The sequence below is a fragment of the Falco rusticolus genome, chromosome 1, assembly GCF_015220075.1.
Source record: "Falco rusticolus isolate bFalRus1 chromosome 1, bFalRus1.pri, whole genome shotgun sequence".
NCBI classification, from domain to species: domain Eukaryota; kingdom Metazoa; phylum Chordata; class Aves; order Falconiformes; family Falconidae; genus Falco; species Falco rusticolus.
In genome coordinates, this window is record NC_051187.1 from 49670563 (window position 1) to 49696231 (window position 25669).

Genomic DNA, 25669 nt, shown 5'->3' on the forward strand with positions numbered 1-25669 from the left:
CAGGAAAATATGTTGGCCTGATAGACATAAGTTAGTACAGTTCAAAGATTGTATTACAGGCACACAGCAGGAGAGACGTTTTTGTCATTAAAAGTTTCCCAGAGGGAAGTGATTGTTTTTATCAGCTGTCATTGTGTACTTCATAATTTTTATTGCAGCTGAAAATAAAGACTGCTTTCTGTATGTTCTTTCTACAGTGGTAAATCTGCCACCTCAGCAACTGAGTCCAAATATGCAACCCATGAGAAACACAATCATTAGATTTATCAAGACAAAGTACAGCCTCTGTCAGAAACCACCGCAGGTGGCTGTACAGCCAGCAGCAGCGTACCCGCTGGATAGGCAGCCAGGCCTGAAGGACTTCTGCCTGCTATTGCATACTGTTGGTGTGTCCAGCGACCACCTGGCTATGGACAGGGAAACGTGCCTTTATCACTGCCTGCTGCATCAAAGCAGTCAGAGCCCACTCTTGGAGCATCCCAGCTGGGCGCGATGTAAGCTGTGATGTCCTCTGTTGACTTTCTGGGGTGCATGAGACACCACACAGCTTCTGAGTGCTCTTGGAAAGAATCTGAGCAGATCTAAAGCTCAGGCTAACCTCTACATCTTCCACCAGATCCTTGTGAGATTGCTTCACTTGCTGATTAGACACATGAAGTGTCAGCTGAAACCTGCAAAGGAGATGGGATCGTGCTGCCAACAGCAAATAATCTTTGAAACACTAAACAAATCAAAGCTTGCTCCTGTCTTAGGTAAATAAAATTATTTCCATCATTTTAAATAGGCCTTGTGACTACCGAAAACATCTGCCAGCCTAATCAGCAACAGGAGGGGAATTGTGTACGATATTCCGTATAGTACCAACGGAAAAAGCCTTCAGTGGAGGTGAGGTGGATCACACACACAGTGAATTATTTCAAAAGGCTAGAGAGCTGTCAAAATAAATCAGAAAATTTAAGAAGCATTCTTTAGTAGGATCAAAAAAGAAGGGGATCTAGGCAACAGCACCCTATCCAGCCCAGAGCAAGCAGAAATTGATGCAAAGCCTTCAAAAAACCCATGAGCTACCTGGGCACGTAACCAAGATGATGCTAGAATCACCTCACAACCCATTTCACATTTTTCACCATTCTGTTCTTTTTTTTTAGGCAGAGATTCTAGAAGCTGGTTTAATCTACATTAAATCAGTTGAGCTTTGACCTTTCAGCTAAAAAAGATCATGAAAATACCACCTAATTTGGGGGGGAGGGGGGTGGGGTTGTTGGAATGCAGCAACTTAGCTTTCTGTTCTTGGTTGTTTTTTTAAAATGATGAACAGATTTGGAAGCAGTTATCCAACTTGGTTCCAAAAGTCTGGTCTCCTGCCAGTCTCTTTACTGTACTGGATAGGCAACCCACCAAACAGGCTGTGTTGAAATTATGGATCTGAGAACTTTCAGATCCTGTAGTAATTTGTGAGACCCATCGTACACACTGAGGTCCATCCCTTTGGTGGACAACGTAATCTCCTGTTTCCATCGGAATTTAAACGAAACAGATACTAAGATACCCATCTTCTTCAGGAAACAAGACCATTTTTCAGCCTTTGCAGGGTGGGACACGTCACCACCTAGAACGAGCAATGCCTCTGACTTCTCTGCCCCTCTCTCCTCCCTCTTGCAAGTGGTGAGTAGGAGCTGAAGCTCAGTTAGTCTGTGATTAAGGTGGGACAGATTACAGGGCACAGAGAAGATCCGTTACCAACTCATTTCTCTTGATTCCCTAATGTTTTCAAAGCAAACAGCCATGTTAGTATCTGGAGGAGCTCAGCTACCCTTAGTAACTCCAGTGCTTCTCTTCCACTGTACCTTCTCAGGGGTGGGGCTGCAGGTGAAAATAGGAGCCGTCTCAAAATAAAGCCATCTAGGTTCCCCGAGGCTGTCTGGGACAGTCACCAGCATTACTACGCAACCTCTTTGAGTCTCAGATAAAGAAAACTCCAGGGAGTAAAACTTGCAGCTTCAAGACTATGCGCTTAGCCAGCATGCAATGATCATGTGTCTGTTTTATGTTTAGGTACATATGCTTTTATAAATTGCTAAATATTTAGGCAAAAAATACCCAATTAAATCATGCTAAAATATCCCCAGGGAAAACTATTAAAATTTACTTTTGCCTTCAGCAGGGGAAAGATATGAGCAGACCTACAAAATGTATTCAGGTTTGCATAACAACAAAGCAGCAAAAACATAAATCAAATGCAAATCAGTAGATTTATTTCCTTTGGGGTGATTAAATCATATCCCTTCTTTCCTCTGGGAAGCCTGTGTGTTTGTCTGCTTGTGCACTGCACCACCTCCTCACCATCTTTCCAGGATTCCTATGGAAAAATGACTCAGACTCATGAGTACAGTGTCTTCCTGCCCATATAAATACATAAGGAAAAAATAATGAATAAATCACGTACTACATTAATGGGCACTCAGTGCTGAGAAGAGTAATAAAAATCACTATTCTTGGGCCAGCATTTAAAATATAATTTGCAGGCAGCAATAAAGTATGCCCAGATAGAGTTTGCGGTGCTTTTTACTAAAAATCTCTGTTTCCAGTTTAGATGAAAATATGCTGATGACACATTACTGGGTCTGGCTGAACATATGCTTTGTATATTTTTATTTCAGAAGGTTTCTTAGAATTATAGGTTTGATTATTTAGAACAGAACATTATGAAATCCAGTCACTCCTGTTAAGTCTATGAATGGAAGTATTTTCAGAATTTTCTGCCATTAGAAATGAATAAAGTATAGTGGATCATCTGAACCCTTAATACAAATCATGTGTTTAATTGAATTCAGTCAAGGACATTATGTCCCTTATTTTATAGGCTGTTATGAATTTAGACTGGTTTTCAAATATGTGTTTATAAAGTCACCCTACCCGGGTGGAAAATATTCTGCTGTGGGATATTCCTAGAGGTAAAAAAATCAGCTAGCCTATATAAAAATTTATAAAGACTTTTCCACTGTAGAAGTAGAAGGTTTAGGGCTTTAAGTTTAGCTCCACCAGTCTTATTGCTGTCTGAAAGGTTCACAATTGTCAGGAATAAATTTACAGACTTTCAACATACCGTCTTTTCCTGTTTGAGAGCCTCCCTAATGCAGAGGTACAGCATTGTCACACATTGCAAGGTCACACAATACACGGATTTATCATGCATGTGACTTTTCATTCAACTGTGACCACTTAACCACACTCCACAGAACTATTCCTATCTGAACATGCAACCAGCCTCAAGCAGCTCCCTGCTTAATTCTTCTCCTGAGACAAGAAAAAATAAAAATCTGACAGATAAAATGTTTCCTTTCATCTTTCCCCACTCACCTAAACTTGATCTTAACTTGACGTGCAGCCCTGTTTGGCTGATAACAAGCTACCTTAAGATACAACCCTTCAAGATTAAAAAGAAAGAAGTTCCTCAGCGGACCAAGAATCATTCTCTTGGCTCTGTTCTCCAGTTCCTTCACTAGATTTGACCACCACCACTGGCACGGAAGCTAATACTGCTGCTTCACCGTGCGTTCTTCTCTCCTTAGCCTAGCGATACGTCTTCTGTAACAGTTTCTTTAAGCAGAGTAATTTTCAGAGGAAGCCAGCACCACAGCCTTTCATTTTAAACATGAAATTTAAAAACTAAAACAAAAAAAAAAATTAAAGACATTTTTAAAAAGCATTTTTTAAAAAAGCTCGTGTTTTGGTGCAACCTTAGATTAGAGTTGGTTCACCTCTGCGTTCTGCAAGTTTTACAGCCTTGAGAAAACGGACCTCTGCCTCTGTTGCTACCAGCAGCTGCAGAAGGTGACATTTCTCTGCCTGGCAGTGGAGGTTGCTGGGGTGAGTCAGCCCAGTGCTGTTATCAGGGAGATGCCTGGGCCTGGCTCCAAGGGAAATTTGCCTTCTGGCTCACATGACTATTAAAATGCTGCTACGGGAGAGCAAGTGTCATTAAATACAGAAGGAATGGGACGACAACAGTAATAGATTAAGTTCAAAACAGCCCCCTAATAATGCCGGGTTGACAACTAGCAGACCACCTGCATCAGAGTTCTTACACAATGACTTGCAGGCACAGCCCTTTGAAGGGGAACACCACCATCCCTTTATCTGTGTATCTTAGCAAGGTTGCCCAATTTAATCTGACAAAGCCCCTGGAAAAATTGCCATTGCCAACACACAAGAAATTACAAGGCGCTGCGCAGATTCCCACAGGCTAGATCTGTTTTATACATGTACAGTGCTTCAGCTAGTATGATTATGCCTGTCCTCCATATATAAAAGTCTTCTACAAGCATTTGTATATTTTTCTCTCATAAATATAGTCTGTTGTATTCAATCTAAAAATAGTATTTTATATCAGTGATGTTTCATCTCATTTCTAGTCCCAAGAACTATAAAGTCCGATGCATTAACTTGTATTAACCACGCAAACATTGCCGACTTTACATAGCTCTTACGATTCAACAAAAACATGAACTAAACCCAAAGCTAGGCTCCATGTCAGAGGGAACTACCTTAATAATTCATTATTTTTTTTCCAATACCCGTCTCCCTGTTGGTAGTACACAGCCCATAGAGTCCTGGCTCTTCCAGAGCCATGGCTTTTCCCTCCAGAGCTGGCAGCATCCAAAATGCTGGATTTACAGCATGCCTTGAGAAGGAAGGAAAACAAGCCCTCTATGTGCTGCATCCAGATCAAGCCAGTTCACATTAAAGATGTTAATAACTATTTAAAACATGCTTAGGTTACTCAGAGTATTTGGATTCTTAACTAAATTACATCTTTCTTTGGTTTTGTTTTGGTATCTTCATTTCATTCAAGGACTTCAGCTAAAACCAAGGTTTTCCTGTGTAGCTGTACATTGTCAAAACTACTTGACAAGTAAAATCACATACTCTCTGCAAATGCAAGTAATTTGTATTTTTTAACACTTGCATTGCTTATTAGTATTGTTTTGTACACATGTCTGTTTCCCAGATGGAGGTCGTTGAGGACATGCAAGCACAATTGCCCATTTGCTATAGCATTTGTCACTTTGCAAAGACTACTCAAAGAAAGGCCATTTTTTGGTATACATGTGAGCAGCTCAGGGCTTGAGTTTTTTTGTCATTAGGCTGCCAGAAAATGAGCCAAAAAGGCAATTGCCAATGCAGGACTCTAGAACTAAGTAACCGTGGTAGAAATTTCACTACAGCTCCTTTATGTCACTGAGCAGTGTGTACTGCTAACCTCTGCTATAGGCGGCTATTTCTAGCATGCCTCGCCAGACTCTGTAACATGCTCTCAGAGAACAGCACCAAGTGGAAGCAACTTTAAATTCTCTCTGGAATTGCACCTGAACCCAAGCAAAATAAATATTGCAGGTTGGCAAGCACCAGTGTAGTGTAGCAGCTGCCGCCTTATTTTACTCCTATTAAAGGGATCGGAGTTGCTATGAATGTAAGAGGTGCGCTTTTCTCAGAACTTCTGCTTTATGAAACCTAAGACATTATTACTGCCTTTCAACTTTTCCAGTGCACATCACCCCACCTAAAACACTCCTGTCTATGCTGTAGCACTGGAACAACATCCTGGGTTGCCTGCCCTTGCATTTATTACCAATAGGATCACACATCAATTATACACTTGATTTGCAGGTAGGTATGGAGTAAATAGAGGAAGTCATCATCGGTCTGCTACCTTATTTTTCTCCTCTATATATCACTTATATAGTTTTTATAAGCCTTATAAGTTTTTATGTCTGTCTGTGTGTATATACATACATGCACACACCTTTCTGTCTAATCAGCATACTAATGATATGAAGGCTGTTGAGCTGGTCCAACTAGACTTGATTACGCTAGCTATCCTTGACTAAGTTACAGAAAGGCATCCAAGCACCTAGTATGTAGGACTGTAAAATGGAACATATCATCTCTGCTCGGTATAACATTAACATCAGAGCTGTGACCTCCTCCTATTAATTATACAGCATGCCTGTGTCATGGGTTTCCACATCACAACAATGGAATCCGGACGATGTTACAACCAAGCTATGTAGTTTCTTAACAAAAAATAAAATAAAATTACTTTGCATTCCTTTGTAAAACAGAGAAACCTCAGGAGAGTTCACATAGTAACTTGTACCTTAAACTTTCCATCTGATGAGAATATGCTAACCCATTTGTTATCATAATCTGCAATAATGATGTCACCACTGGGATGCACAGCCACTCCTGTTGGCCGCTGCAACTGGCCAGGAGACCTTCCTCGTATGCCAAAACGGCTTTTGAACTGTCCATCATTGGAAAATATCTGTAACAGAAAACATTCATTTTAAAATTAAGTCTGCATAATAACATAATCTATTTCTTGGAGATTAGATTTTAGTAATGAACACTACAGTCAGGAAGAGAGTTAGGAACGTGAAGCACTTTTACACAGACCATATTTGAAAGTTATATGCCTAGTTTAAGAAGAGGCTTCCACCTGGGTCCTAATTTCAAAATAAAGACGTTCTCTGCACTTACATTGCACTGTTTCTTCAGTGATTCTCAAAGCACATTACAAACATCGGTGAATTAAACTTCACAATGTCCCCCTCAGCTGGAATGAAGTGGCATATAGCCATATTAGACATGAGAAAACCGAGGCATTGAGTGACTTGGGCATAGTCAAACACTAAGTCTGTAGAAAAGATAGGAATAGAAGCTAAAAGAGAATCTCAGAATTTAATTATTCGGCTTGGGGATAAGTATCAGGCCATTTCCTCAGAGGTGCTTTAGCCATGAAAAATTTGGTCCACTGGTTGTGTCCCCAGGACAGGTAATTAGACACTGAAGTTCCTCTAAGGCGGCTGCATATTACAGTGTGTGTGGGGGCTGATGAATACTCAACTCTATCTCTTTGAAAAGGCCTGGAAACAAGTTCTTACTACATGTGGCTTGCTAGTTCTCACATACTGAAGAACAAGCCGCACACTGCTGCCTTGTTCATTGCTACCACATGGGCAGCCTGAAGAGTGATGACAAATTGTTAACGGTAAAAAAGATACATGGCAAGCAAAAGAAAAAACACAGCTCGGCTTTCACACAGGTTACAGAAGCCAAGAAATCACGAGTGTCAGGGGCGCTACCACAGAAAAGATTTAATCATGATATCAGACAGAAAAGTCAATTAAGTAGACAAAAAGCCATTTGAAAAGGACATCTACATGCTTATGTTTTTACTTGTATTTACTTAGGAAATCATATTTATGGCACCTTGCCCTAGCTTTATACTTGAAAACACAGAGTGATAAATTTACAATGTAAAATCATATTTACAAAAAGGCATTTTTCCAGATTATTGCACTACTTGTTTTCCTCATTCATTGCCAAACATCACAAGGAAAGGAAATAAATCTGATATACGTACTAGATATAGTGAACATCTGAAAAAGATAGCTGCAGGTCAAGAAGATGGAATGGTAATGGATGATAAACAAGTTAAGCTTCCTCTGTATTTTCAAATTGAATTGTTCAAAACGTATCTTTCCTGGACTACAAAGGCGGCAAAGGTGCGGGGGCAAGGAGAAAAAGAAAAATACTGGAAGTGGCATATCCTCATACCTGCACGCACTGGTTGTTACTGTCTGCTATTAATACTTTTCCATTTGTAGATGCAGCTACCCCTTGAAGGTTTGTAAATTCCCCTTTGTTTCTTCCTTTGGTGCCTAAAATTGAACACAAAGCACATAAGAAATCAGGTTAGACAGGACTAATCAGTTAGGACCTAAATGCCAGCACATGCATTTATTATGTCCTTGGTCTCTGTTTTGAAGAGGTCTTATCACTGCTGCAGCTTCAAAGAACCATCTCAGTAACAGACACACATTTCTAAGTACGAGCAGGGCTTGTTCTTACTCTTTGGCATGTACGCCATCTAAGCTCCCATCAGCCTTTTTGGCCCTCACACATCAAAACTTTCACAATTTGTCTCTTGCATGAGGGAACTAGTGAAATGTTTTTCCTTAAGCAATGACCTTTTCTTCACCTGTGGATTTTTATTCACCTGAGAAGGCAATGAAAGGAGCGGAGGCTAAGATAAGAACCTGGACAGATGACAAGGGTTTGTACAATCAGCTAAATCTCCTCAGTGAAGTCACAAAGCTGAGATGAAACATATTGGTGATCACTTTGGATGGGGCCATTCCAAGACAGGGAAGTTTTCTGTTCACTCATACACAGTTCTCAATCATAGGCTTTAAAAATTCCCTTCAAAGAGAAACTCAGGTGAAGAACTGGTTCTGAATGACTGGGACATGTGGGCCAACGAAGAACACCACCTGGAGATGGAATGCTCCCGCAAGGACCTTGGATGGTTCCAATAAAGCAGCGTACACACAGAGAGGTCCCACTTTTACCCAGGACAAATACAACAGTGATTTACATAGCACTGTTAAGTCTTTTCCTCAGTGGCTTAAGGGGATAAGGAACTGTAAGATGTAAAATTTTCACAAGAGTTCATTAAATTTAGGTGCTTCATTACTTAAGATGTTTGTTTTGAGATGTTCCAAGGAGAGTCACACAGCAAACCGTTGTCTTTAAGAGATCAGTTGTAAAGTAGCTGGTCCAAATTACACCTGGAGCACAGGAACAGTATCCAAATTCCTGCTTTGTTTGTAAAGAAGGCTCAGGGGTCTTTAGACAAGACTGCAGTTATGATCTTGGACCTCAAGGTTATTCATGATGAATGAATAAATTCTGAAACAAAAATATTCTGTAAGCTGCTCTCTCCAAGACTTGGATACAGTGCTATTTTTCCTAGGGAAGTATTTTTACAAGAATTCACTGGCTGCATATGAGACGTTAATTGGTTTCAATATATGGTTTTAACTGAAAAAAACTTTTATTTTTATTTTAGTCAGTCCAAAATATCCTGGAGCTCAATGATTAAAACTGTTCTTACTGTGATGCCCAATATAAAACATATATATTTGCTCTAATTTGCATTTAACTTTCATTAGGGATGTGTATGTGTCGCAGCACTATCCAAACTAGCCAGCTGCAACAAGGCTTTTACCATCCCATCCCAGGTTAACTTCCATAAGCAGCTCCCACACCTTGCCCCAGCACAGCCACCGACCCCCCACAAGGCTTCAACAGTTCATCTGCTGTCCAGGATGTCTCTTCAGCCTCTTCAGGCCAGGCCACCCTGCTTCATGCCTCTGCTGCATCCAGGGTCTTCCTTCTCCAGGCTCCTCTTACCAGCCAGCCTCTCCTCATCCAGGCCCCTTGCTTCTCCCAGGGCCTCTCCTTGTCTCTCCTACATCTGGGGCACTCTCTCTCCTCCCTCTGCTTCTTCCAGGCCTCTCTTCCTCCAGTGCTCTCTCTTCACCCAGTCCCTTCCCTCCCCTCCCTCCCCCTTAGAGCTATTTATCTACTCAGCAGAACCAGCCACAGCTGCACCTTATCCACATCAGCCAGCCCACCGCCCCTGAAGCCACAGCTGTATATTATTAATGTTAATTAACCCAGCTTCATTCCTTTACAATTCCTTTACATGTATGCTAGTTACAACCCTTCTTTCTGCTGCGGTGATGGCTATGGGATGCGTATTTCCTGTCACTGGCTAACAAGTAACATTCAATTCCTCTGTGCTTGGTGTTGCAAGCAAGTCCCTTTGTTTCAAGGCTTGTTTTCTTGAACTCCATATGCTCCGTCCTCTAAACAAGGCAAATACTTCTCAATTTTTATACTGCAAGGGGAAAGTACATGCTCTGGGAACAGTGAGTTACCAATTACGTTACCCACACTTGAGCCATTTCTGTGTATTCTTTTAACGAGCAATGCCTGAGGGATGCATGCAGTGATTTTTTTTCCACCATATGCTGATGATAAGTTTCCTTTTTGCCTTTTAGCCAAAGAGAATGGATGAAAAGGGAGAAGCATTCCTTTTACTACTGAGAGTAAAGGGAAAACATTTGTTAGCAAAGAAGAGGCATAAGCTAGAGCATCTGGAACCAACTAGCACAAGCTTTATGGAATGTATGCTCTTTACCCTTAGAAAAATGTTCTTGAAAGTCAAGGAATTTTATTTTTAGAGATAAGAGAGACCTACATAAAGAGTTACTCAGAGAGTTCAGTGGAACCTTGTAAACATACATCAAAGGCAAAATAGAAGAAATTACCCAGGAATGCCATAGTCACCTTTCACAGAAAGTTTAAGAAATAGTAATTTATCAGTATAGTGTGCAGATGAAACTCAGCTCCATGCAACGTCCTTGCACGTAGCACTTTGCAGCTATTAAACCCATCATGTAGGTCCTAATTTGCACATAGGCCTTTATATAGTCCCCTCTGCAGTGGCACAAATTTCTCTGACAAAGAAAGCGGAGGTTAGTGAAACACAGCTTACTTCCTAACTTATGTTCAAGAGGAAAACAGGTAACTTTGAACTTTCTGATTTGAATAATTCACTATGCCAGCAAAGCTCTGGATCCAAGCACAGTCAGTGGCAGCAGTTCAGATGACAAGAGGAATGCTTGTAGTAAAGTTGCAGTTAAAAAAAAAGCTGGAAAAGCAGGCTCCTGCAACTGCCTAATACCAAAGGATGATAGCTCCTGCCTGTAAACAGAGATTCCCGTCTTATAGATGTACCTTCCTGAAAGAGAGTCTTCAGCAAAATTTTTACTGCAAGATACCGCCCCCGGTATCAAGGCACCCCATGCTTTGCCTTCTCATCTCTCAGCCACTGGCAGTCACCCATCTCTCCTTAGCCGAAGGAGGCACCGACATGTCAAATACACAGGGCTGGAACCAGAGGACGGTTGTGGGATCCTCATTCCAGTGTTTCCCAAGCAGCCTGGTTCAGAGGTGAAAGCCTGCGTCTTTCGTGCCTTTCTGCCCAGCCCTAAGGCCCTCCTGGGCTCAGCTACTGCGCGGCACAGAGGAGGAAAAGACAGAAATTTTACTGCAACTTCTCTGGCAAGCTCCTGGAGACTGTGAGATGGCAGCAGAGTTTTCAAAAGGGGAAGGCTGAACAGTTATTAGTCAGCAGGTCTATGGCCTGTGGAATAGCTCCTTTTATACCATCTCCATATACAGATAATAAACAATGAGATTTGCCTTAGACTTATCTAATTCCTACTGGTATTACTGAATGTAGCCTGCACAAACCAATTAATTTAGCTTTGAAGATACGCTTTCAACAAAAGAGTATCCATTTGCAGCTCAAGACAATCTAGCATACATATAATGCTTCATAATTTCTTCTTTTATTCTTGCACAACAGAGGCCAGATTGAATTTCACCAAAAAGAAGCAAGAACAAAATTTAAAGCCCATTAACATCACAGGAGAAGTTAAAAATCACGTCATGTAACTGCAATAAGAATCTGCTCTGAAAGTGCTGGGCATCTGGACAAACCTGTTGTACAATGTACATTTTTCATGCTTATAGTAATAGAAGGAGTGTTTTTTGCTTTGTAAGTTTTACTAATATGAATAATAACCTCCCTGCTTGCTAACCTAGATTTACCAGCTTCCTAAAACACAAAGAAAAACTGTGTCACTGGCCCCAGCAGGAAGGGAATGGATTCAGAGATACAAAAACCCTGCAGAAAGATTACAGATTAATGGGGAGACTTCAGAGGTTGCAAGTAGCCACAACCTGTTGTGTAAGTACCACTCCTTTCCTGACTACAACACTTAGAATACTTCTTTTTGGACTGTTCTTTACATGGTGCTGAAAAAAAAGGATAAAACTAAACAGCGTGGAAAGGTCTACGCACATACTGCATAGACAGGTATCATGGAGTTGTTTTTCTTGTTCCATAGCTTGTTTCTTTTTTCCTCAGAGTTCCAAAAGATATTTCATCAAATCTTACACGTTATGAGGATGTGATGCTCTCAGATACAACTTCAACACAAAAGGCTGTGTAGTAAAACTGCACTGAATCAGATTGTTAACAAGCTATGTGCGTATTGTAAAATAAATGTCAGTGTTTCTAATCCAAGTTCCCATGCAAATGTACATTTTAAGATCAATCATTCTGTTGGATGAAGGCACACAATGTTTGTAACCTTTAAAGAGGAATGACTAATTCAGTCGGAACTCTGGCAGATAGTCCCTGACTACTGGGGGCTATCCCCTATTGGGCTGTTTTGTATTAATTAGCTTTACACAGCATCTGTCCCTCAGAGCTTGGCCAGGACCACCTCAAAGCCTTGCTTCTGCAGCAGAGCCCCTGCTGCCACAGCTAGGTATGCACAAATCCTAGAGGCAGGTGCATCTCAGAAGCAGTTCATTACTGGAACAGCAGCAAAAACCTGAATGACATGAGTTGGACCAAGACCAGGTCTCTGTTGTCAGGACATCAGACCCATGCTGGGGATTTTGCCAGCAATGTGATGTCACAGTTCTTCACCCCCTGTCCGGTACAGGTACGATTGCAAAACTATGCCATGTAGACCTGGGCAAATTTCACACTGGCTATCGCAAACCCATAAAGAGTTCATCACAAGCCTCAAAGGGATGTGAGCTGACGAACTGGAAAATGAAATTCTATTTCCCCATTACTAGGCATTCCTATTTCTACAGAAATATAAATTCTGTATAGAAAACATCTTGCTATTTCACACTACTTATTAATGGGGTTTTTCCAGAGTTCTGAAACAAAGGATGAAGAGCAACTGATGAAAGCGCATCAGAGGGGCCTCTGCAATCCAATGCAGAGTTTCAGGCAGAGGCCTTCAGAGAAAATTAAAGAAACACTTCATCAAGAATCAGAATCCCTTTGCTCCCCCTAAGCCTGCCTTTAAACTGCACTGAAGCTATTTTTACACAGGCCTTGCTCATGAGTTTTTATGTGGAGTAAGTTCACAATAAGGCTCCTATTTGCTTTCAGCATTGGTAACAGACCAGAAGACAACATCAACACCTAGTAAGGAGGCTGACAGAAGGCCCTTTTTAAAAAAAAAAAAGTATCAGAGTGAATTACATACATCAAATGTACCAGCTAAACTTAGATGCTCAGTTACATGACTGAACAGACAACTAAACACAGTCTGAGGAAAATGAAAATTGAACTTTCTAGCAGAGAGCCAAGTCCCCATCTGGCTGTATCTGATGCCAATCCCAAGTATAAATAAACGAAGAGAAAAAGCAGTTGAAGTGGGAAATTGCAGCACTGCTGCTAAAAAGCTTCAAAGAACCCAGTCACGAAAAGTGCCGGAAAAGAAAAAATACCAAGGCATACGGCACAGCTTGGCAGAGCTAGAGCACAAGGTGGGGTCCTGGACAAAGCAGCTAACTGGTGCACCCATGGCTCTTAACCCTCCTTTGGAGGACATGGAAGAGATTTACCAGGAAAGGTGGAATTGGCTGACACTGTGAGCATCCCTCCCCTCCATCTACCTCTGCTCAGCATGGGTCTAAGGCACAAAAGCAGGGTAACGGAAAAGAGCCTTCCCTTTCACTTCGGTGCTTCCTACCACTTGTACAGGCAGCAAAAACCATCACACAACAATTATTTTCTGGGTATCGTATGCACATTCTTGTTTTCATTTGTATAAACTAAGTACATTTTACACAGATACTGCATGGACACACTCTCAGAGATCACGCCTGTTTAAAAAAAAATTAAAAAAGGTTGAGGATATAAATGGTTGAGAGAGAAGAGGAGAAAGCAAGAAATACTCTGTTCTTGTAAATAATAAATTACATGAATGTATGAATGTGCAGTCAATAGCTTGACCTTAAAAATGTCTGAATAGAACCACATGTCATTTTAAAAGCCATGAATAACACAGAATTGGCAACAGATACAACACACAATTCCCCATGAATGAAAGCACTTAACTGTACTAATGTTGTATTAATGCTATCTCTGTTAATACTAGCACAAGAACAATCTTCTGCTAGCAGCTGATCAATTTACTTGTGTATAAAAGCCCCTATATTAGCATATATATAATAGCATATTCCATATACTTGGATGCCCATAGGAATATTACAGTATGGTTCTCCAACACAGCTGTACAAACTTCTGGCAGCCCAAATATATATATAAAAAAAAAAAATATCCAGATTTGGCCAGGGCTATCAGAAGAACTCAACAATGGGTTCAAAATAGAGCTACATAGTCGTGTTGGAAAACAATGATAAACTTTATTTTACATTACCTCATCAACACATGAGCCAAACCTTAACTTTTTGAAGTGAGCTGAAACTGGAACTAAACGAACTCTTGAATCCATGAAGGCAATCCCTGTGAAAATGTCAGAAGTTTTACCTGTCTTCATTAATTTTGCATATTTTGGAATAGTGTAAAAAGCTAGAGCATTACAGCTGTGATGGCTTAAGAGACCTTTCAGGCGATGCATACATAAGCCCACAGAAGCCCAGAGGGACATCTCTATGTCCGGTCATTCCGTGAAATGGGTGGCTGAGGACTGAACGCGTAATATGATGAAGTATTACTCTCAGCTCAGTTTTTCAATAAAATAGCAATCCATATATCCCAAATGTGGACACTCCTGAGAGGTTTTATCAAGCAAAAACTCTTGAGGCATGTGTAGCTCTTGTTCTAATTCTTTTCTTTTCTTTTTTTGGGAGGGGTTAGAATGGGGAAGAAGGGGAGGAGGCAGAACTCCAAAGTAAAGCACACAGTCATGGTCGCATCACAACAGAAAGAAAGGGCCTTGCACTTTTTGGAAAACATTTAAGAATTCTAGAGTTTATGGTGTGTTGGTGAGAATAGTTCTAAAAAAATGATAAAATCCATCAAACACCAGCACCAAAACCCAAACCAGAGCCATACCACTATTTGATAGTCAGGCTAGAAACTGCTCACTAGAAGCAGGGATACAGAAGCAGAAATCACAAGCTGAAATTACTTTAATGCATACCAAAAGCATTGTAATAGGAATATTAACTGTTTTTTAAATCATTTCCGGAGGTTGGTTTGTTTGGGTTTTTTTAAGTATTTAGCTCTACAATTTCCACACCAGGACAAATTGATGCTTGATATAGGTGAACAAGAGGGCTTAGCATCCAGTGAGGGTGTCAGCCACAACGGGTAAAGGCCTCCCCTGTTACTCACAGGCACAGTGTTCCGTGCAAGCTTTCCCACCCGGCTCCTAGCTGCTACAGACCCACGGCCTCTTCCTGCTGCATCTATCCATGCAAACCCTTCTCTGTCTAGCACAGAACACATCACAGCTGTTCCAGAACAGATTAGAGAGATATTTTCTTTCTAGACACCGTTCAGACATTATTAACAGTTTTGTTTAACCCTGTCTCAGAAAGGACCAAATAACGAGCTAGGCTACATTTATACACACCCTCTGCCACTGTTACCAGTACCAGCTGTGAAACTGAATTTGGAAAGAGCCACGGGTCCCCCTGTACTTCAGCAGGAGCCTGAGGCTGATCGCTCTGCCCCATGCAAGGGCTTCTCTCCCCATGCAATTGCTAACAGGGGCTCTGCCAGTGGTGACGACAGCAATAGCTTTTGCAACCAAGAACACCCTCCTGCTAGAGGAAGGGCTATGTCTGGGTACTCATTTAACAAAGGTCGCCTACCAGCTTGGGAAGATAAACCACAGTTACTGCCATGTAGGGCTGGCTTGACTTCAGTATGAACTGTTCTACATCATATTTCTAACTTTTGACTCGGCAGTCACCATAAAATTTAGCTTTAGTTACAGCAAAGCTGGATATAATTGCCTTTGTAAAAAAATGCTGCAAGTTGTTATATTTCTGGGGTCATCCTCTTCCTAGGAAATGCACTGGCCATCTGGGAGAGCTGGTCATTTTATGTGTGGCTTCATCCAAAGCCACATTGTACTGCCCTATTCGGCAAGCAAAGCATTCAGCATGCTTGCTGAATACGTTTTCTGATACAAAACCTTTACATTATTGCATGTACTCTCTATCAACACAAGGAATCTATTAGAAATAAAGACAGATAGGGAATCAGATGGACAGGGTTAACCAACTGACAAATGGTGTCCAGATGAATTTTCAATAGAATTACTAAAAAAAAACCCCCAGGATTAACCACCATCCATTCTCTGCTACAAAGGGGAAAGCCACCTTGCTAACTGGTTGTCAAACTTGCTAACACGTACTGCTGAAATCCTGGCTTGTACTTATTAAGAATTAACTTGCTTTTTTCTTCAGCTGTGCAAAGTGAAAAGTATTTTCTAACTATAGGAGCAGACATTATACAAATACAATACCACATTGTACAGACCTTCCAAATTATGAATCATCATTATTATTATATAGCTTAAAACCAGAGTACATCAAAAGACCTGAAAGAAAATCACAGTAAATGATACCAAGATGTTATATTTTTACCAATCATTAGAAGTCCACAGATTTATAGGTAACATTACGCTTTATAAAGAACCAAAAGTATTTAGATACTGGGGGGAAAAGGCAAATAAAGGAAATTGTAATTTTGCCCTATGCCGACATAATGAAATAACTATGTATCACAACAGGATTTAGGCTATATAGTTCCAGGTTAATTAATTAGATTAATCTTTAGGGCAATAGTTTTGGAGAAGGAGTCGTCCTACTTCCCTTCTTGCCATGCAACCTTTTAAAGAAGCAATGTAACCTAATCTGAGGCATTGATCTTATTTTCATTTTATGGTGCCCAAGAGAATACAGAAGAGGTGGTAAAATATTTCATCCCAAATCAAATGTATCCATTTCTCAACCCAAAATACCAATTAAATATTTGCTGCAAACAGAATTTCTGAATTACTTGCTTTTAAAATTTACATATGAACGGAAGTCAAAAGGCCTGAAGGTATTAGCAGGTTGCTCTACTTATATGTTTAACCTTACAGTAAATCAGCTTGTAGATTTTTTCACCTAGTTTCTCTGCACTGTTTTTAATTATGTCAATAGGTAGCGGACAAGTCACCTACCTACTCTGAAGATCAAATCATCTTCAATGGGATTCTCTTTTCTTTTGCCAGTGCTGTACATGCTTGCAGGTCTTTTCACAGCTTTCTGCTTCACATGACCACTGCCAGGAGATTTAACACGCCTCTTAACCCCTTCAGTGGTAGGGGACACATCTGCTGATCTCACCACTTTCAGTTTGAATGGGCTGCCCTTGATATGTTGGTCATAAAGTCTGAGTGACAAAGTGAAGTCCCCTTCTTTCTGAACAGTATACAAAAATTCGTAAGTGCCGTTTTTATTGTCAAGTATTTCTCCATCTGCTACACTCCCATCAGGCGTGCTCAGTTCAGCAGTGAGGTACGCGTTCCCAGATTTACAGAGCTCCCCATCTTTGTCCTTCGTTGTGATGGTAACGGACATGGGCTGTCCAATCACTGTTTGCCTCAGTCCCTCACCTGTGGCCACCGTTTCGGAGGCAACAGCATTGGTGGTTAAAATAGTCCCCAGATTGTGAATGGACTTCTTCAGGCCTTCAGTTTCCACAATGAAGTCCAACTGATCGTTCTCACGGGGCTGCAACGGGAAGTCCCGCTCAGCCAGTTCATTCAGCTTGTCACTCATTTGCTTCTTCACCAGCAGAACTTCGGTTTCAGTGCCATGGTTGAGGGCTTGGGCGGTGAAGTTGCTGCAACTTTTAATGCTTTCTTGTCCTTCAAGTAAGGTATCCAGCTGTGTCTGGAGGACCTGTGTGCATTACCAAACACTAGATTAGCATCATCTTACAAGAACTATCCTGGTAAGATTTATCATGCTTTATATCTGAAGGCCTTTGTAGAAACCCGATTGATAGTGCTTTATTTTAGAGTTTATTTGAAAGCTTCATTTTAGAAAAATTACCGCACTGATCCCTGACGCGTTCATGGAATATCATGCTGCAACACAAAAAATAGGTACCCTGTACAAAAAAAACCGCAAACATAGAAGCTTGAACCCTGCTCCATTTAACTCTCAGCACTCACAGTTAATGAGATAGTTTCTGGGAATTGAGCTGTGTACACAGAGGAAGAGATATTTTGGAGTCATCTGGCCCATTAATAAGGGAGGCTGCAAGAAACTTCTTGAAATTATTTCTTCACAACCAAGGGAAACCTTGGGTTACTCCACTATGGCGACAGACAAAGATGCATATCATCCTGGGGAAAAGTGTGATTCCTATCTAAGCAAGTGCAGAAAGGAAAAGTCTCCCCAGAAGAAGTAGGTAAATTGATGCCCCATTTCAGCAGGCAGGAAAGCAAAACCTAAAGGATGGATTGTGGATATTGGGAAGAACTGGGTTGAGTAGCCTGAAATTCTGGTGGGCAGCAAGTAGCTACTCTATATTTAAGACTGAGAAAGACCTTTTATTACAGGCTCAGTTCTGGCCCTTGGTCTAGAATCCTTAAAACAGTATTGACCTCAAAATTGTTAAGTGTGGGCTGGGAAGAAGGCTAACTTTTTTTTTTTTTTTTTGTAACCAGTTTTGCAATGAATTGGAAAAAGGATCCCTGAATTATAACAGCCTAGCAGAGAAATTCATGACAGTCAAGAAAGCCCAAAAATTCCAGCTACCCCACATACTCTCCACTGATGAAATCTCCAAACCAAAGTACCCAGTCACACATGTGGTATGTTTTTCCCACAAAGAACTGTGAGGGCACAGACATTACTGTGGATCAGAGAAGTTACTTTGTTGACCAGCACTGTAAAGTAAGTATTTTCAAAACATTTCAATTGATTTTAAAGTAAACTTAGAGACTGGGTATATTTATTGCTATGAGATACTCTTCCCTTGCTGAGACGCATAATGTCATGACATTGCATTCTCTGGCGTTTTTCTTCTGAACTGTACAAAGCTTTTCACCCACTGGAAAAAATCCTGGCTGATGAATTACTGACGAGGGAAAGTGATAACAACAGAAAATCTTTTGCAGGCAAAACAGAAGGAACAAATTTCAAGACTACACTGAAATGTCAAGTTATCTGTTTTTATAAGCATCTTTAGAACTCTCGGGGTTCAACACAAGGCATTTCTAATCTGCTTTCTCTTCATTCAAGGACATAAGTAGTTAAACAGATAGCATAGCTCATGAAGTCCCAGGATGACAAAAACTCCTATGCTTGGGATAACAAACTACAGAATGAGGAGGAAGACAATTTGCAGCTATGTTTTAAAACCATTATTTTCTCAATACAGTTTTCTTTCACTACAAAGATGGAAAATTTTAAATCCTACCACACACAACCAATATTTAAAATGTATTTAGAGCATTTTACACAAGGCCTCTTTCAGTCCACTGGACAACTGAAATTGAATCACCAACTTCCTTTCAGTAAAGTGTAGCCCTTTCATTTTTTTCAGTTTTGCAAAGTACATCATCAGAATGATGGAATATTTGGGTTTGAATTATTTTGCAGGACTACTATTGATTCAGAAGTAAAATCCAGTTTCGATTGCTCTTTTTTTATACAAACAAGGGAGATGTCTCTTTTACTGCTTATGTGCAGCTTTTGTAAAAATTTGGTTGTCTAATGCCCAAAAGAGTTTTAAAACTATTTTAAATCCCTTTAAACAACAATAAGATAATATAACATCATAGTCCATCTTCTGTGAATTTTGTACACACCCTGAGTATATTTGCTTGCTACGAAAATAAGGTTTTGTGACATCTTGGATACATTTAGATAAATCTGGCATCTAAGTCCAAATTTTTGATGCTAAAAGCTCCTCAGCTGCTGCTTAGCTCTGCAGATGACTAAATTCTGTGACCCAAGGGTTTTGGGCTCCCTGCACGTCTTGTGCACATGTTAGTATTACTCCATTTTCACAGGCTCAGCAGTTCAGTACCTTCCTAATGGTGAAGCCTGTTCCAGACCCAGAAACGCACCATTCTTCCACTTCAGACATCTGGAGATGCTCAAGCTGCTCAGTAATTGCAGAGAATGCCCAAAGATGCCAATATTATCAGGCACTCTTGAAACTCCAGTTGTTGATGCTACTTTCTTTTAAAGGCTACCTTTGAGGGAAGAAAGCTTTCTTTTGTATAAAACAAACAACTGATGCCCAGGAAGACAAGAACTAAATTCTTTAATTTGCCTGATTCAGACTTACTAATCCCCAACAAAAACTCTACCCACCAGGCTACAGGCTTTTATTTGTAAAAGTGCAGATTTCTGTATTCTTCTTCGGAAGCTTAGTCTACAATATAGGGGGAAAAACAGAAGATTAAATAATCCAGGTAGGAAGTAAAAGAGTGGATAGACCTCTGGAATCTATTGCTCTCTGCATTCCCCTGAGAAAATAAGGTCTCCCTTCAGGTGTTCCAACCAGTGACATCTACTATGAAATATGTTACCAGGCATTTGAAAGGAAAACAGCGCTTTAAAGTGAAACAGTAAGCCTGCTCAGTTCTTTGAGAGAAATGTTGGCCTGTATCTTCATTGGGGACTTCATAGGATTGCTGCCCAAGGATTTCAGACTTTGCTTTGATGTTCTTATTGTCATCTGCACATCAGCATGTTGGTTTTAAGCAGATACCTGCTTAGTGTGTTGGCCATTTCAGATCCTCACATACCATGCACCAAGGGCTACCTGCCCATACAGCGCCTGGATTCCATTTCTAAGGCTGGGCACCCACAAGCCAGGCTCTGCAGCACTTGATTTCAGGAAAAAGTTCTCCTCTGGATCTCAGACACAATTTGTCAAACTGGCATCCTGCATCATTTCTAAAAACCGGCTGATTAAATTAATAGCTTTTCATTGAAACAAAACATGCATCTTACTTTGTGTTTAAGGCCATAATTCACTTCCAGTTCCATAAGCAGCACGCTCTTTCGCACATTTAAAGTCTTCTGGAGTTCATCAAAAGTGGAATGAATGTCATCTACAATGCTAGCCTTTTGGTTGGTTAACTGGTGTATGATTTCAGATATAAAATGAAGTGCTGAGTCGATCTCTGGAAGCCTGAGGGAGGGATTAAATTACAAAGATTGCTGTTTCAAAAGTCATTAAACATTGGCCCTTGCCCTGGTATTTTTTGATGAAGCCATCTCATCAGCAGGCTGTCTTTAAACTCAGTCATTTCCCAGAAGTTTATTGCTTTTATAACCACACAGTGGTTTTGGTCTGATAAAATAAGGCTAAGCCAGGGCCCTCCCTTGTGGAAAGCCATTAGACTTCAAGCACTTCCAACAACGAGGCCTCAGACCCTCTGTCTTTTATGCAAATGTGACTACTCAGGAAGATATAACTAGATCTTCCTCATTATTTCTTTTTTTTCTTTTTTTTTTTTTTTTAGCCTTCCTGCCACTTTAGTGTTTGTACTAGTCTCTTAAGCATCCAGTATTATTTATTTATCATGAAATTCATGACTGGCTAGTACTTTTCTCAACTTTTTAAGCCACTTCCTTGGAGGACACTTACATTTCTAATGGCCTCTGTTTTGTGAAAGACAGATAGGAATCTTTTGCTTTTTCCTCTAAACCCTCAGTGCATCACACTCAATGGATTTTTTTTTTCCTTATGCTAGCCTCACTATCCCTCTTTTCTAGGTAAAGGTCCATGGCACCAGCACATTAAAACATCTACCCAAAGTAACGCTGGAAGCCAGTGGTAGAACAGAAAATGGAAAATAATCAGTGGAGTTTCCATACCTTTTGTTGACAGCATCCAACTGGACTTGGAGGGAAGCCTTGTGCTGCTCCACCACATCTTTCAGCGGTACCGTGGGATGCTCTGCATGTTCTCCCTCCGTACACTCACGGCACATGGCTGTTTCACAGGACTGGCAGTAAAACTCCATCACCTGGAAAAACGCACAATGCTGAATTCAAACATGGCACCAGTAACTTCACTCAAAGCACATCTTACTGGGCCTTGAACTCATGTTTGTATCCAATCTCTGAGACAAAGTTTCTCCTTTCTTAGACAGCAATAGCTTAATGTATAAAAGATGGCTGTTATTCTTATATATTTATATCAAAATGCCAGTTTAAATGCATTTTATTCTATCAGAAAGTGTCTGAACAGCAGCCTGGGAAACGGAATGCTGGCCTTCAAGGCTGGCCCCATCATCTTTATACTGTGTAACAGTAAGTTTTGGTGTCTCTCTCAATTAATCCATTAAACAACTCACAAAACCAGGGCATTCAAGTCCCCTCACTAACTCAATCCTTAGTGTCCCCAGAGGATCAGCCAAAGAAAGTGTAAACTTAGGCTGGTTTTCATTAACAGGGCCACCTGCAGAGCATGAACTCGATGGAGCTCACCAAACAGCATTTTTATTTGCTCGAGAAAAACACCCTGAATGAACCAACGTGCTGCAGCGAAAAATCTCCATATCCCATTACTAATCCCTTAAAACCATCAAAACCTCATATCTGAGATTCTACTAAGACTGCTGATCTACACTTGAAAGAGGAGGAGATTGTTTCAACCTGTTACGTACCCAGTAAGATGCTGTCTGGAGATAAAAAAAGATCTTTACATGTAATAAATATCCCAAATTCTGAATATAATCACGAAGGGAAAGAAACAGAAAAGTGCCATGCCCCAATCATATGTTAGCCAAAATAATGCACATATATGCAAATTTGGCATAAGGCTTTCTTTTACAGTGAGGAAGTCCTTGGGCACAAAGTATTTTAGGCTTATTAAAAGTATATAGGGAAGCTCATAGTATATGCTTCAAAGCAAGATTTTGGTAGCTCTCTTGCATTCAGAACATAGCATCAGAATCTTTTAACAACTCAGCTGATGCTTCTGGCACTTAGAACTCTTGCACAGAGACAGTTGTGCTGGAGATAATGGTTAACAACAAGATGGTTGTGTAGAACCGCCTGTTTTCAGGTGAGCAAAGGGATCTGTAATAGCATTGCACACAGTAGCTGGCTGCTCCAAGACATCTTGAGAATTAGGAGGGGGGAGTAAGAACGATGATTTGCATGATATTAGTATTAATAGGGATTTTCCTCTGATAAGCTCATTTCTGTCTTATTCCCATTCTTTCCTCTTATCTCATTTCACAAGATGTGCGATTCACACGCCATGAGGGTTTAGGTATTTGTTGGCCATTTGTGTAACCCACTTCAGAGAAAATCTAAAAGCTGTTCCAAATAAAATGTGTAAGATCAAATATATCACAAGGAAAAAAAAGTATACCTTCTAAACAATGACACCCCCCATCAAAACTACTCTAGTCACTGTGAGTTTAGCAGTCTCACAGTTGTAGATCCTCTGAGGCCTGACAGTTACTTTGGTAGGCACTAAGATGTGATGCAATCTTGCAACACATACAGGAAATTAATTAAACGGAGTTTAGGATTTAAATTCTTTTCAAAGGCTTCAGAAATCTGCAACCAGAAACAAGCAACAAGAACAATATTTTATTAGGAAGTTCTTAAGTCTTTTTCTATGGTCAAAAAATGTCATTTCTTTTGAAGGAGTGCCAAATGTTCATCTTTCTGCCTCTTCATAATTTAATGCTTTGGTTCAAGATATTTTACCATGTCCTTATTCCGTATTTTTATCTTTGGACACAATGATCAGAATAATTTAATATTTCTGTTTGTTACTGAACACGTCGTGATCATTATATTTGCAGCAACATATACAAGAAAGAAAACATCGCATTGGTGTAATAAAGTTTAGCCTAATCAATGTTCTTCATCTCCGTTCAAGCACCAGAGAATCACATAAGCCAGAATGGTAATAGCAAGCAGACCACAAAGACCTAATGTATATGTCTGCATAGAAATAGTCTTCTTTGCCTCGGTCAAATTCAAAACGTTTTGAGTGAAGCAGCTTTCATTTCCCATAAAGATCTTTGGATTGTGCCATAGCTGAAGGAGAAATATTAATTAATAAATATTAATACAATTCAGGCTGCAAGTGCCTAGATAAGCCTAATTTCCAAAGATTTTGTCTAGCATTTCTTAATCGGGTAAGATGAATTTTTAACTACAGACAGACATGTATTACTGGCTTTTCCTCTCTCCCCGCCATGCCCAGCATGGGCATCATGTTTTGTGACATTCCCAGAAAGCATTTCATGATAACAGGTTTGCTTTACAAAACATCTCAGAAAAAACCCGACATTTGCCCAACTCCCGCCTTTCCAAACTGAAGAGAGCTCCAGGGCAGAATATACTATGGCATCCAACACTGGCTTCAGCTGTATTTCCATGGAAGTCAATGAACACATTGCCATCACCATTAATGAAATGAGTTAATACCCACTGGTTCTGAAATCCCATGTGCTAACTCCCACCTTAAACCAGAGCAGCATATTTCAGCACAATGATCTAATTGAAGACCCACGCATATATTCAGTACTCTAGTATAACTGAATTTACAGGAACTTTTTAATTTGCATAATCAAGGATGCAGGTACTTCTGAATCAGATTTCACAAAGCCAAAGCACATGAATTCCAGCCCTTCAAAGTTCAGGTCTTGAGAAAAAGGCTCTCACCAATCACAAGCCCCTCTTCTCTAAAATCACATTTGAAAAATCAATATTGTTCATTCTCTGCTTTCTCTTTGTTTGAATTAACATAGCAGACCAGAGAAAAAGGATGAGTCTGCTCTTTGCCAACCTTCTTCCTCATCTCATCCACATGCTTAATTCCTCTGTCCCAGGGCTAGATGTACCTTAGCTTTGTATGTTTTGAAGAATGTATGTATGTTTTAGAAGAATATTGGTTTGGATTACCTGAGGGCACTTCCAGATATCTGGTAAAATTTAGAATGTGGGGTTTTGTTCTCCCTAGTAATAGCTTTTGCCTTACACATGCAATAAACCTGAAAGCTATAAGCAAACTTTAAAAAAAAAGTTTTCCAAGAATATCATGACTTAACATGCTTACATACAAGTTAACCACCCAAATCTCTTGTACGACTTCTCAATTCAGTCAGATATGATTGGATCAGTCATGCTATTGCTTCCTAAATGTATTAAATGTTCCTTGTGAGGCAGAATAAAATTTCACCAACAGTGAGCTCAGTTTATTATTTCTAATGCTCATTAATAGTCTGACATCCTGAATGTTTTATTTAGCCTCAATGACACACTGAATATTGTGCAGAGTACAGAAAAAAATATTTATATTTTAATGAAATAGATGAGTAAGTGACATGGTGAAAAGTACAGAGGTGCGGAGAAAAAACAGGGTATAAAATGTAAAAGAATAGGTGCTTTTTATTTTTCCAAGGGAAGCATACAGGCAGTAAGCAACACCTGCACAAGTTCAGGAAATGTTTTTCTAGACAAGATCTTACACCTGTCAAGTTGCCAAACTGTTCTGTGACCTTTTGAGAAAAAGCTGGTCGGAGATAAGGCATGTTTTCTTGTTACAAATGTTTCATTTAATATTGGGTATGCTCTTTTGTTACACTCTATAGGCAGAAAATACACTGCACATGTAAAAGCATGGATCCTAGACTCTGGGCTGGCTTTCACTTAAAATTCAAATAAAACTCAAGCATGGACTTTTCAGGATGGGTGACTGCAAAAAGGCTACACCACTCATTACATATTCTGAAGTAATAGACCTAGAATTTCACAGCCTTCCCTGTACCTACCCCTAAATGATTGCAGATCAGTGCTTCCAAGCCAGGCTGCTTATATCCAACAAGAGCTTCAGGTGTTTAGCAGCTGAGAATAAAGCCAATCTCATTTTAACGTGTAGGTAGAAAATTAGAATCTTCTGTTACAT

At 40.2% G+C, this 25669-nt stretch overlaps 1 protein-coding gene across 18 annotated transcripts in view; it reads right to left on the minus strand.

The window, feature by feature from the left end:
* TRIM2 (tripartite motif containing 2) overlaps nucleotides 1-25669 on the minus strand; it is a 117778-nt gene that overhangs the window by 10189 nt on the left and 81920 nt on the right. For all 18 annotated transcript variants that reach the window (XM_037378513.1, XM_037378547.1, XM_037378464.1 and 15 more), the window contains 5 exons: nucleotides 21610-21761; nucleotides 20740-20920; nucleotides 16941-17664; nucleotides 7624-7727; nucleotides 6161-6328 (listed from right to left, as the gene is read on the minus strand). In XM_037378513.1, the coding sequence (XP_037234410.1) occupies nucleotides 6161-6328; nucleotides 7624-7727; nucleotides 16941-17664; nucleotides 20740-20920; nucleotides 21610-21761 (1329 nt within the window). The remainder of the gene's footprint in view (nucleotides 1-6160; nucleotides 6329-7623; nucleotides 7728-16940; nucleotides 17665-20739; nucleotides 20921-21609; nucleotides 21762-25669) is intronic.